The sequence below is a fragment of the Marmota marmota genome, unplaced genomic scaffold (genome assembly GCF_001458135.2).
Source record: "Marmota marmota marmota unplaced genomic scaffold, marMar, whole genome shotgun sequence".
NCBI lineage: Eukaryota > Metazoa > Chordata > Mammalia > Rodentia > Sciuridae > Marmota > Marmota marmota.
Window position 1 is genome coordinate 24,839,351 of NW_025999842.1, and position 13,368 is coordinate 24,852,718.

Sequence of the window (13,368 nt, forward strand, 5' to 3'; positions counted from 1 at the left end):
GGTGGGTCGCAGGCCCGCCTACCTTGCAGGAGTGATTGGAAGCTCTGTTCAGCCGTGGGCCACTGGGCCTTTTCTGCCGGTGGTCACCGTTCCGCCTACCTGGCAGGCGCTGGGGGTGGGGGGCGGCTCTGCCCCTCAGCAGGCCGCTGGGCCTGCTCTGTGGATGGTCACAGTTCCCTCTACCTTGCCAGCGCTGGGGGAGGGGGCGGCTCTGCCTCTCAGCAGGCAGCTGCTCCTCTTCTGCTGGTGGGTCGCAGGCCCGCCTACCTTACAGGAGTGATTGGAAGCTCTGTTCAGCTGTGGGCCACTGGGCCTTTTCTGCTGGTGGTCACCGTTCCGCCTCTGAATTAACCTTTTTAAAAAGAACTTACTCAGGCCCCACTCCTTTAATCTCTGCCGCCTCCGCTGCCACTTCCCGGGCAGAGAGAAAGCAGGAGAGGAGCCCACGTCATGTCGCCTGTCACCTAGATCCTCCAACCCCACCGCCCCAAGGAGTCTAAGATGTTTACCTGCACCCCCGCTCTGATCCGAGCTGATTCCAGACCAATTTCTGTATCAGTGTTATCTTGACCAGAGACTAGACCTGGAGAAGCTCTACAGCTTTTAATGGGGCCCAGAATGGTGAATGTCAGCTAATCCAAAGGGAGTTTCAGACCAGTGCAATCAGCGGAGACATTGATACTGCTGCCAAATTTATTGGTTCAGGTGCTGCAACAGTAGGAATGGCTGGTTCTGGTGCTGGTATTGGAACAGTCTTTGGCAGCCTTTTCATTGGTTATGCCAGAAATCCTTCGCTGAAGCAGCAGCTGTTCTCATATGCTCTCCTGGGATTTGCCTTGTCTGAAGCTATGGGTCTCTTTTGTTTGATGGTTGCTTTCTTGATCTTGTTTGCCATGTAACAGAAATTACTACTTGAAATGTTGGCATTCATAGTAATTATGGATGTAATTCTGTGTATCTTACTGTGTGACTCCAAAAACTGTAGTATTGGTGTCATGGAAATGCACATTATTTCCAAAGTCATTTCATTAAAGATGAAAAATTTTTAAAAAAAGAATTAACTCAACTTCAGGTATTTCATTATAGGAACAGAAAGAATAAGACACTTGCATTTAATTTTTCTAACCATAGTTTCCTCACCTGTCAAGTAAGGGGATGAGATTGACTAGTTAAGGGCCATCAAAGTGTGGTCTCCTGTTTTAGTCAGCTTTTTTGTTACTGTGACCAAAAGACCTGACAAAAACAATTAGAGGAGGAAGAGTTTATTTGGCTCATGGTTTCAGAGGTCTCAGTCCATAGACTAACTTTACAACTCCAGGCTCAAGGTGAGGCAGAACATCATGGTGGAAGGGTGTGGTGGAGGAAAGCAGCTCAGTGCATAGCAATCAGGAAGCAGAGCTCCACTCACCAAATATATTCCCCAAAGGCGTGCCCCCAGTGACACACCTTCTTCAGCCACACCCTATCTGCCTATAGTCACCACCCAGTTAATCCATTCAAGTGGATTTTGCACTGATTAGATTAAGGCTCTCATAACTCAATCATTTCACCTCCAAACTTTCTTGCATTGTCTTACACATGAGTTTTGGGGGGACACCTCATGTTTAAATCATAATATCTCCCTGAATGACAGTATCATCAGAATTTAGAAATGTGGATCTATGATCCCTGCCTCAGATGTACTGAATCAGACTCTGGAGGCAGGGCCCAGCAAACTGGGAGCATCCAGATTGTTCTGATGCATACTTCAGTTTGAGACTTTTGCACTAGTTATAATTTACATACTGAATTTGCTCTAAAATTCAACAATTCTGTCTTCTCCAGAGGAAAGTCTTGATTAACATTATTCTGGAGGGTTTTTTTTTTTTTCAGCTGCTTTGAGGATAACTTTTGAAAAACTTTTTTGAATGGTTTAAAAGGAAAAATGTTGAACACTGGTGATGAAAGGATCCAATATATTTCTGAATAGTAATAATGATGTGACCTTAAGCCAACACAGCATTAGTGAAGGACAGGGCAAGGTTGTAAATGCTCTTTTGGATAGACAGGATAGTGGGTGGGGCAGCTGGGGAGACTGTCTAATCACCCAGATCATTCTCATTAAAAAAAAAAAAAAAAAGATCCTCACCTTCATGCAGTTGGATAACAAGAGACACATGGAGCAAAGAGAGATCATTCCAGTCCTTAAAATGTGCTCATTTGGAACCAGGGACACAGAGGTGGAAGAGCCCTCACCTGGTCTAATCTTATTGTACAGGTGAAACTGAGGCCCAAATAGGAGATATGACTTGCCCAATCTCCCAACGTAAACTAATGGCCAAATACAAGTCTGTGAATTTTTGAAAACCTGCTTCTACAAGAACTTCTCTCCATCCTTTTATTTTCTTCTCCTTCTCCTTCTCCTCCTCCTTCTTCTTCTCCCAGGGGTGCTTTGCCACTGAGCTACACACACAGCCCTTTTTATTTTTTATTTCAAGAACAGCCCAAAATTCCTAGCTTTGAACTTGCAATTCCCCCCACCCCTAGCCTCCTGAGTTGCTGGGTTTACAGGCATGTACCACCACGCCCAGCTTTCCATCCTTCTTAAGGGCAAAACATACCCATTAGGTGTTCCATGCAGATCCATTCTACCTGCTCCCAGTTTATAGGTACTTGAAGATAAGCAATGGAATTAGTTCAAAATGTGCTAAATGCTAGCCACAGCTAAACACATTCTTCCTTCTTGTCACCTCGTGGAGATGATTGAATCAAGGTTGGTGTTTTCTACCACCTCAGAGCATCTCCACAGCCTGATGTGGAGGATTGGCTCTTCTTCTGCCCCAGTCAAACATGTCCAGAGAAGTGAGGGAGTGCTAAGGTACCCAGCTTTCAGCCATTTCTGCAGTAAGCAGAAGTGGCCTTGTAAGGGTTCCCTGTCCCTTTGGCTCTCTATAAGGATGTGGTTGCCAAGATTCCAGAAGGCTTAAGGATTCAACTTGACAATCAGAAAGGGGATGAGGACTAACCTGAGAGCCAAGTATATGTTAGGGAAGTTTAAAGTGTACATATAGGATACTGTGGCCCCCAGAGATTTTGACAGCTGGTGTTCAGAGACACATCTGACCTTAGAGCCAAGTCTGAGGCACGATTCTGTCTCTTTTATCTTTGTGCTTTAGAGCCGCTTTGATCTAAAAGCAAGGTCGGGGTGAACCACATAGATGAGAAATCTGTTAGGCAAAATGTAACTAGGACCCCTCGTTTTCACATGAGCTGACAAATCATAGGCCAATAGTTTAAGTTTTTCTAAGAAAAGGCCGCTGTAGAAATATGTGTGCATTTCAGCATGCAAACCCCTTGATAACCTCAGGAAAGAATCTGAGACCAAGATGTGGTGGTAGCTTTATACCATCTAAGAAAACTGGAGAGGAGGGAAGCAGAGAAGTGGGGTCCTTGTCCCCAATGCCAATCCAATAATGAGGTCAGAATTTTGAGAAAAAGGTGGGGTCCTAGCTGGGTTGCATTTATGAACATGATCCGTTTGTGCTTCAGTTTAGTTCAGTTTGGGTGGTTTGTGTAGAATGGAGCTGGCCCATTGGGAGATTGGGCCAGAGGTTTGTTCCACGTCTGTATCCTTCTGAGTTTTCACCTCAGCCAGTCTCTGCACAAATGGTATAATTATATGTAGAATTAAATGGCTATAATCATTTAAGGCACAAGGTACCCTTCCTGTATGAGTTGTTTTAAAATAGCATAAAAATATGGAGTTGTGATGCTACCTTCTCTAGGGAGCAGGCCTGGGTGCTGGCCCAGCAATGCTAAGTACCATAGCATTGTTTTGCTTGATGAATGAATGGCAGGTAAGAAGTTTGACAGGCATAGCTGGATACCGGACATGTAACAGGGGTTCACTTGATGCTTTGACTATATCCCTTGTGGCTTTGAAACTTTCATGTTTTATTTTCTTTTTTCCCAACCTCCTTCTCCATGACCTTCTCCTCCCTGATCTTCTTTTCTCGAAACTTTTCCCTGATCTTTCCTCCCTAATTTCATTTTCTCTGAAACACCTCTATAAAAGCCCCCTGTTCCTGCTGATGGGCGGAATCATAGCCTTTGGCACAGGAGTCCCCTGTGTTTCTCCTTTGCTAGCAAAGCAATAAACCATCTTTTTCCTTTTTCTCAAAACTCTGTCCCCACTATTGGATTGGCATCGGGGACAAGGACCACGCTTTTAGCAACAGAAGGAGGTGAATTTTTTCATGACAGGATGAAGAAGAGAGCTGGGAGACCTTGAAAGTCATTGAGGATAAGTTTGTCCCAATAAATAGCAAGTTAATAATTAATGCAGCATCAACCATCCAGGATCCAGTGACACAGGAACCAAGAAGAAGTGGGCACAGACAGTGCTGGAACTGTGAAAATAAAAATGACCCCCAAATGCAATGAGAATCAGGCCTTAAAGTAAAAACACCATTGGAACAAACAAGGATTTCCAAGTTGTAAGGTGGAAGTGGAAAAGAGTCCAGACCAACCAGGTGTTGGGTCCTACTTGTGTCACCTGCCAGCCATGTGACCTTAGGCCAGTCATTTATTTTCTCTGTGCTTCTCTCCCTTCTAGAAAGGAGACATCAATGCCTGCTCAGCCACTTTTTCAGAACTGTTGTATGTTCAAATAGAGGGCTTAAGTGAAAGAAAGTTTTGTTAAATTCAACAAGGAGCTGAAGTGACCTTTAGAACCTAAGCAGATGTGCCCCTGCTGTGGCTATGCAGTCACTCCAGTGCCTGTGGTGGATTAGTTCCAGGGTCCCACCAGATGCCCAAGTGCCTTATGCAAACTGCATCCCTATTTTGCATACCACCTTCTGTATACTTTAAATCGTCTCTAGATTACTTATTGTATCTAATACAATGAAATGTTATGAACGCGATTATACTGTGTTGTTTAGGGTATTATAACAAGAAAAAAATCTATACATGCTCAGTAGAAACACAACCCCCTCCCCAATATTTTGATTTAGGGTGGGTTAAATCTGCAGGTGTGGAAAGTTCTGATAAGAACCAGCTATAACACAAAGCCACGCTGTGGGTGTGCATCCGTGGCAGCAGAGGGGGAAGTGGGGGGAGGCTAACTCTCCAGAAGTGCAGCATGTAACTGGGAGAATTGGGAGACACAGAAGCTTATCATGGACCCTGCTGGAGGGGGAAGAGCAGGCATTTCCAGCCCAGGTGGGCTGGAGTGTGTTGAACTCGGAGACTAAAGTCACTGCTTGCTTGCCTGGTGTGCAGGAAGAGGGATGACTGGATAGGGGCAGTGCCTAAAACATAGGCTTTTCTCTTATGTAAGGAGGCCCCATCAAAAGGTTTTCATCTCTTTGCAAATTTTCTTTTTTTTGCGGGGGGTGGGGGTGGTACCAGGGATTGAACTCAGGGGCACTTGACCACTGAGCCACATCCCCAGACATATTTTGTATTTTATTTAGAGACAGGGTCTCCCTGAGTTGCTTAGTGCCTCTGATGTTGCTGAGGCTGGCCTTGAACTTGAGATCCTCCTCTCATCCTCCCAAGCTGCTGGGATTATGTGTGTGCACCATTGAACCTGGCCTTCTTGAAATTTTTCAGATTACTCTGGCACCTGCACAAAGGTTGACTGGCAAACATGAAGTCAGAGGCTGAGGGAAAAGTTGGGGTTCTATTGCGGGAACCAGGTGAGGGTGACAGAGGCCAGAATTGGAGGTGCTTAGAGAATGATATTATTTCATTTAAAAAAGAATATACTAAAGAACATTTGTCTTGAAAAATATTATAGAAAACTAAAGAAAAACTTTGTGTTATATCTTTATAGAGTGACTTTGTGTTATATTTTTACAACTCTTTAAAAAGTCTGGCTTAATAGAAGACAGAACTGGATTCTCACATCTGCTTTGCATTCAGTATGATGCAGTATGGTGTTTTGGTTGAAGTATATGAAGAAAATATGGCCTGAAATAGACTTTGGAAAAGGGAAGAGACTTTAATAAACCTTAGAGGCAATTGTGGATATTCCTTTTTTTTGGGGGGGGGGGGGTGCCAGGGATTGAACCCAGGGTGCTTAACCACTGAGCCATATCCCCAGCTTTTTTAATATTTTATTTAGAGACAGGATCTTGTTAAGTTGCTTAGGGCCTTGCTAAGTTGCTAAGGCTGACTTTGAACTCGTGATCTTCCTGCCTTAGCCTCCCAACCTGCTGAGATTACAGGCATGTGCCATTGTGCCCGGCTAATTGTGGATATTCTTAATGCCACAAGAAAAGTCTACCAGTGAGAGTTCTGAAAGGTCAGTTGCAATGTGGAACCTGAAACCACACTACCTGCTTGTGCTGTTACATTGTTCTAGCTACCACAGGACCTTGCCCTCTTACATGACCTTACAACATCATGTGTTAACTGTTTAAAAATGCTGGCTCTCTGAGTTATGTATATCTTTGATTTTTAACACATTTCAAAATAAAAGATCAAAAAGTTACTTGTTCGTTAAATATTATTCATTTATTCACTAGGGGAAAAATAAACACCTTCCCAAAATAATCTTTGTGTATTTGGAAGCTGTCAAGCTCATAGTGCCATCTTCAGCTTGAAATCTGGATCTTCAGCCAAGACCTCTCCACTGAGTTCCAAACTTGGGTATCCAGCTGCCTACTTGACATCTCTCCACTATTCCAAAGGCCCCTCAAAAACGCAGCATGAAGAAGATACTCAGGCTTTTCACTGAAAGCTGGTCGTCTGCCATGCCACTAGCCAGGAAAAGATCAGCAGGAATGTGACTAGAAATCCTTGACATGTCCCTCTCCCTCACCACCACCTCTGTTCCCATAAACCCAGAGCCAAGGCCTGTCAATATTACCTGATAGTAGAGTGTATCCATGCCTGTTCATAGACACAAGTGGACACACAGAAACTCTTAGGCCTTAGCACAGACAGGTAAGGCAAGCTACCCTACAGTTGGCTCAGCAAGAAGTTCAGGGCCCCAAAACCTGGACATCGGGCTTAGGTGATATGGATCATTGAGTCACCTATCCTATAAAATGCATTTGAGTCTAACCTTGGAGCTGACTGAGGCAAGTTTTTTAGGTGCCAGAGATTGGCTCCTGAAGGCCAAGAGGTGGTCTGTCAAGTTTCCATTCCAATACCTCAGAGAGGTCATGGAAGAAAATGTGGGTTTCTCCAAGAGAAGACTGTTCCCCATTGCCCACCCCAGAACAGATCCAGGGAAAGTTTCTCTGAAACTCCTTCATGTGACTCCTGATATGTTTTGAGTCTTTTGAAACTAGAAGGGAATATCAGATGTGGTGAAATTTTGAAGTCTTCTCAGGTGCTGCATCCAGTCAACACTGTCTCTGCTGCCTGTGGCCTTCTACCTTTCAGGCAACCAAGATGGCAGACCCACCTTGAAATTGTGACACTGACCCAAGAGCATCACTTTTGTCACTGTGCTCAGACCATCTATCTAAATCAGAGCGATTCCCATAACCTCTGGAGGTAAGTGAATCAAACACTAAACAAGTCATTTGTAAGAGGAGTGAAATAAAAAAACATGCACATTTTCTAAGAAATTTATTTGATCGAGTAGCAATATATGAAGACATTTTAAACAATAAGTCTGTATTCAGACATAACATATTCTTATTATAATGTTATCAATGTAAATGGTACCTAAAAACACTTTGCTATAATGTGTCTGTATAAAGCACTCATAAAATCCTCACGTATTTTAAAACTATGTTGTAAGGATAACAGAAAACCCTGCAAATAGTACTTAGACGCAGACTTCTTGAGTTTATGACACACCAGTGTTACACCCAAGGTGTTGGGCTCTGTGGTCAATCATGGCTACGTCAGTGAGAGCTGTCTTTGGAGGAGTAGAATCAGGGCAGTGCATATGCCTCGGCCCCCAGTCCCCTCATAACACCCCACTGAATCCTTGCTACTCTGAGTTGAGTAGGTGGGAATTCTAATTGCTCTAGTTGGTAACAGTTAGAAAATGAGGTTGGAAAACCAGGGTTGGGAAGGGAAAAGGGAGAGGAAACCGAGGTGTAGCAGGGTCAAAGGTTTCTATACAGTAGCTTAAGAAATGACCAGGGAAATTAAAGGGGGAAGAAAAAAAAAAGCAAATCCTTGGAGCTGCACCTTGGGGTTTGCAAGGAGGAAGAGATCACTTTCCCAAGGGTTGAGGCTGAGGCCATGTGGTTGGCTGGGAGCCACCACACAGTAGCATGGAATTTTACTGCAGGCACCTGCCTCTTTATCTGGGTGTACTGGGGACATGGCAGTGTGTAGGTTACATCAGCTTTCCATAAAGGAACAGCAGTCAAATGACTGTCTTTGGGGCCATGATAGGACCTAAGAGGCAGAAACTGGTAGCTCCTAGCACAAAATGTGACCCATGGTTAAAATGAAACTGAGTGATGAGAGAAATGGAAAAGACTCCAAAAAACCAAGGAGAGTGACTGAAATATAATCATATAGCACCCATTATTACTAATTTAAGATATTAGATAAACATCATAGAGGAGTTATATAGTATCTTTGCTATCTTATTCTTTTTATAAATATAAATATTTCGGAGGGATCTCAAAATATTTTAAATGACAGATTCTAGTATAATTACATTCTAGATTCATACAACTGACTCGATGCTATATTTAAATATAGATTCAGGGTTATATATAGAATAATTTTTTCAGGCCATTTTCAGAACATTGATCACACAGCTAAGTAAATGCCAAAAACACTGGAAGCATCCTATTGGGGACTTTGGCAGCAAACATGTTTTTATCTATGTATTTATGTGTTACACAAAGATACAGTTGTTCGTTTATATGAATGAATTTAAAGTCATCCATAGGAGGTTTTACACTTGATATTCTTTTCTGTTTTCTTATCTGCTAACTTGCAGTCAAGTCCATATGGGAGGCCTATTCAATGGCTTGCTTAAGGCTCCTTTTCTCTGAATCTCATTGTTTTCCTTGGCAGTGTGCATTTAAAAATAGTTTCATGTTCTCTATTCAGGCTAAGTGGCTCTTCTACCTTGACATTACAGTCTTATCTAGAGAGCCTCTCTCTCTCTGTCTCTTTCACACATACACACCTTAGCAAAACAGTAAATTTTCTTTTCTTTTTATATCACCTACTTTTAGCAGTGTGCTTTAAAAACAGTTTTGCTCCCAGCACTATAGAAAATAACCTGCAAAACACAACAAGGCTGTTCACTAGAGATGACCTTCTCTGTCACTTGGGGTTAACAAAGTGAGATGAGCTAGTCAGAAGATGGGTCAGGGTAAGAAAACTACAAGTTTCCATGGATCCATAGAACATTTAAAATGTAGCTGCAGCAGAATCTAAAATTACTTTGTCCTCAGGGAAGGATGTCATATCTAATTACTCTACAGAATGATTTTGCAAATTAGTCTTATGCATGTGTAAACTAAATGCACTACCTGACCTCACTCCAGTGGTTAAAAGAAAGCAGCACCTACATGATCACATCATAGTTGCGTGCGTGTGTGTGTGTGTGTGTGTGTGCTCTCAGATCATAAAGAGATGGTTCAGTCTAATAGATGGCTCCAATCTTAAAGCCAAGGCCAAGTACACCATTCACCACGGCTTCACTTCTCCAAAATAAATTCTTAACTTAAAACACTGAAGAGACTGCCATACTAGTAAAGAGAAGTCGGCCCTTTCACTCTGACATGAATGAGCTAGTATTTGATAAAGGTGTCAGGAGCTAGAGGACACAGCTGGAGCTGTCAATGTCCTCAAGGAGTGACCTAGCATGTAAATTTAACTCAAGTGAAATATAAAATACCTAGCTTCAAAGAAATGGATGTAGGAAAATGAGGTGGCCCTAGACTGGCTCATTTCCTTTAGTTCTCTAACAGAAGTCACCTCATGGCAAGAGATACTGTTTTGGGCTCGGTTCACCTGAAGCTAATTTCATTTGGAACTTTGCTTAGCTATTTAATGTGATGGGGATGGTTCTAGGAAGTAAGAAAAAAATGAACATGAATGGGATGCAACTAGCATAGCCAATCAACGGGCCTCATTCAACTGAGTGGCCTGGCCATGTGCCACAGACACAATAACCAGACTATTTAAGCAAGTCATTTCCCACCAGCCAAATATAACTGTTGGCTGAAATATGATTCTAGCAGAAAGGTGAGATGTGGAATCAAGGCCCCCAGAGGCCCTCTAGGTTGGGTGGGCATCCATAGCATGACCTGAGGTGAACCATGTACCCCACAGCTGCATTCATAGTCCACAGCTCTGGGACTGAGTATCTGGCCTCTAGAGAACAACATGACACTCCAGAAGCAGACCAAAGAAGGAAGCTGACCTCCACTACCTTATCCCGTGGACCTTGCTCAGCCACTTGACTTCCCTCAATTCCCTGCAAGTAAAGCATTTCTATATCCAGTGGTTTGGTGCAAGATGGCTCCAAATTGCAAGGAGGCCGAGTTGAGCTGAATATGATGCTGAGCTCAGAAATGCTTCTGTTTATTATCATTCCAGCTTCAGGTTTCAGACCAGCAGATACATGGCATAATATAAGGGCAATGTGAGTTCACTCAGATGAGTTTGGTCATTATGGAGCTATTTACAGTGCTCAAATGAGTAATGTAATCTAGTGAAGGAACACTTCTAGCCTGGGAGAAAAAGAAAACCAGTCGAATTGCATCTTTCTCTAAAATTTCCCATAAAAAAATCAATTGAGCAAAGCAAACCATTCCCTGCTTTCTAACATGACCTCACCCTTAATTTCAATTTATATCATTTATTAAAATTATCAAATGGACAACCTATTTTAGATTGCCATGGTAGAGAAAAAAAAATTCTCCATGAGGAAAATAAGATGCAACTTGGAAAAATAAGTGAAAAAGCATTTGCACTGGAGCCCTAAGATTTTAACAGTTAAAACAATACTATGCTGTATCTAGAAAATACTGTGAAAATATCTATCTCAAAATAGAACGAGGTTTAGTACAGAAGGCTCAATAAAACTTAAAAAAGCTGACGAATAAAAAGGACAGGAAAAATGACTTTTCTATCTTTGACCATTTCTCGCTTTCCTGCCCTCAGACTGTGCCAGCTTTAGTGCAGTGAAGTAGAATAATCTAAAAGCCATGAAAAAGTGCTGGTATTTTCTCATGATCTCTTCAGGACAGTTTCCACCTGGGTAAGTTGAATTCTGATCAAGGCAGCTGATGAACTTTCAATGTGTTTGGAGACACTGGTTCAAAGACCTCGTCATCATCCTCCACCCCTTCCTCTATAGGCTTCATCTTGGTAGAAGATCGATGCTGTGGGGAAGACACGTCTGTGGAGAAAACCAGAAAGGAAAACTGCTGAATGTATAACCTGCCCCAATAGTGGTGTGATGTGTCAACCATGAACCTCCACTTGAAAATAAAACTCTGGATGAATCAATGGCTACTAGGAGGAGTGCAATGTCCCTAAATTTAGTATTTCCACAAAACAATGAAGTCAAGAATGAGTCAAAATGGAACAGATGTGGAACAGATTTCCACCACATGTGCTTAGATGATATGAGCTTCTTAAACATAGATAGTGCCTGCCCAAAGGCTATGTAGGACTCAGAATACATTTTCCTACTTTAACGTCATACATGGTGACTGGTATCCAGTATTGGCCCTTGAAAGTTGATTTGACTCCTAATTTCCCTAAAGAATAGTTCTATTTCTAAGCTATGGAATTTAATTCCATCTGTACTATCTCCTAATGTATGTTTCTTGCCACCTCTGGTCCAGCCATTCCCTGGACTGATAAGGAAGGGGAGAGTCAAGCCATCAGGAAGAAAGACCTGGGGGGAGGGGAGGAAAGTTTCTTGAAAGATAACTACTGACATAAACTATGGATAATGAGCTCAATTAAAATGGTCCAAGAACAGAATCGTGCCGCAAAGTATAGAATGCAATATTCTCCGGCAAGTTTTTAATCCATTTCCACTCCAGAGACATCAAACAACCCACTTTAATTCACCAGTCTATTCAAATGGCAATGAATACCATCTATATGACCTTGGGACCACTAAGTGTCTTGATTCCCTTTTCTGTGAAACAGGAATAATAAAAACAGAATCTACTTCAAATGGTGATTATGTGGGTTAAATGACAATATTTGTAAAGCTCTTAGATCATACCTGGGATGTAAATAATCACTTTGTAAATGTCTGTGAGAATATAACATTGATTAATATGGTCCTTGGAGGAAAGTGATTATATAAATAATGAGAATATCTGTCAAAACTCACTATTGCCCATAGAAACATCAATACAGGAAATGGGATTTGTGCTCAGTAGGGGTTTGTGTTTCTGGTCTCAGCTGTCCTGAGTGTAGCAAAATTGTCTTTGCCATAGCCATGGTTTCTATCCTATTCCTAGCCTCAAGTTATGATCAAGTTTCATAAAATATTAACTGATGTTGAATATTTGCGATCAGATAAAACAAACCCTTAAGGCATAAGATGGCACTGCTAAGCCAAATCAATAACACAGAGCATTTAGACATAATTGATGATCCACATACCAGAAACATGCTACATTTATTTTGTCTGAGGAAGTTGGACTAATTGGTCTATAGTTGTTAAGCCTGTCTGTCAAACCGGAGGTGATAATCTATAGTATACTGAGGCTGGTATCCACCTTGGAGCCAAAAGGGTATCGGACCCTCTCAACTACTTCACTTATCATTGCACTGTTTTCAGAAATAAGAAAAAATTAACTTCCTGTTATATTTTATTTGTGGTGGTGGAGACTGAACCCAGGGCCTTGGGCATAATAGGCAAGCACTTTACCGCTGAGCTATACCCCCACTTTCAGCTTCTCTGGGAAAAAATTTATTCTGTTCTCACAATATTTGTCTGGGCAAAATAGTCATCATACTTACTATATAAAATTAAAAGGATAAGAAGAGTCTACAACTCTAGAGGTGACATCCAGGGCTCTCCAAGCTGGGCCTCTTTCCTCCTTCTGGTCTAAGCCCTTGGAAATTCGCTGCTCTCTAAAGCCACCCCAGGCTTTCCCTCTTTCTTTTCTACCTCTTATCCTTGTCACCAAATTCCTATCCACATATTCCTCAAGACAGGACTCCTTGACAGGGTTCCTTCATGTGCAATCCCAACTCCCTCTGTGGGGAGCTTCTAGCATCAATTCTGCATCACATTGTGATAACAGTACTTGCTTCTCTCCTTCCTGGAAAGCAAGCGCCTTGAGGCTGTAGGCTCTTCTCTCCTGCAGTCTCACAGAAGTTCCCCATACAAAGCTAGAGCCATCAGAATTAAGCACACAGTGATGGGGGTAAAAATCCCTCCTCTGAAACAACACATGGGGAATTTCACAA

At 42.3% G+C, this 13,368-nt stretch overlaps 2 protein-coding genes across 3 annotated transcripts in view; one reads left to right on the forward strand and one right to left on the reverse strand.

Annotated features, from left to right (window-relative positions):
* Window positions 1–486: 486 nt before the first annotated feature.
* On the forward strand, window positions 487–996 carry LOC107152831 (ATP synthase F(0) complex subunit C3, mitochondrial-like). Its single transcript, XM_048809862.1, is given in 2 exon segments — window positions 487–589; window positions 592–996. Coding segments are annotated over 2 exon segments (396 nt in total). The 5' UTR covers window positions 487–501; the 3' UTR covers window positions 900–996.
* Window positions 997–7,551: 6,555 nt separating this feature from the next.
* Bves (blood vessel epicardial substance) overlaps window positions 7,552–13,368 on the reverse strand; it is a 35,008-nt gene continuing 29,191 nt past the window's right edge. For both annotated transcript variants that reach the window (XM_048815631.1, XM_015499692.2), the window contains one exon: window positions 7,552–11,326. In XM_048815631.1, the coding sequence (XP_048671588.1) occupies window positions 11,202–11,326 (125 nt within the window). In that variant the 3' untranslated portion in view covers window positions 7,552–11,201. The remainder of the gene's footprint in view (window positions 11,327–13,368) is intronic.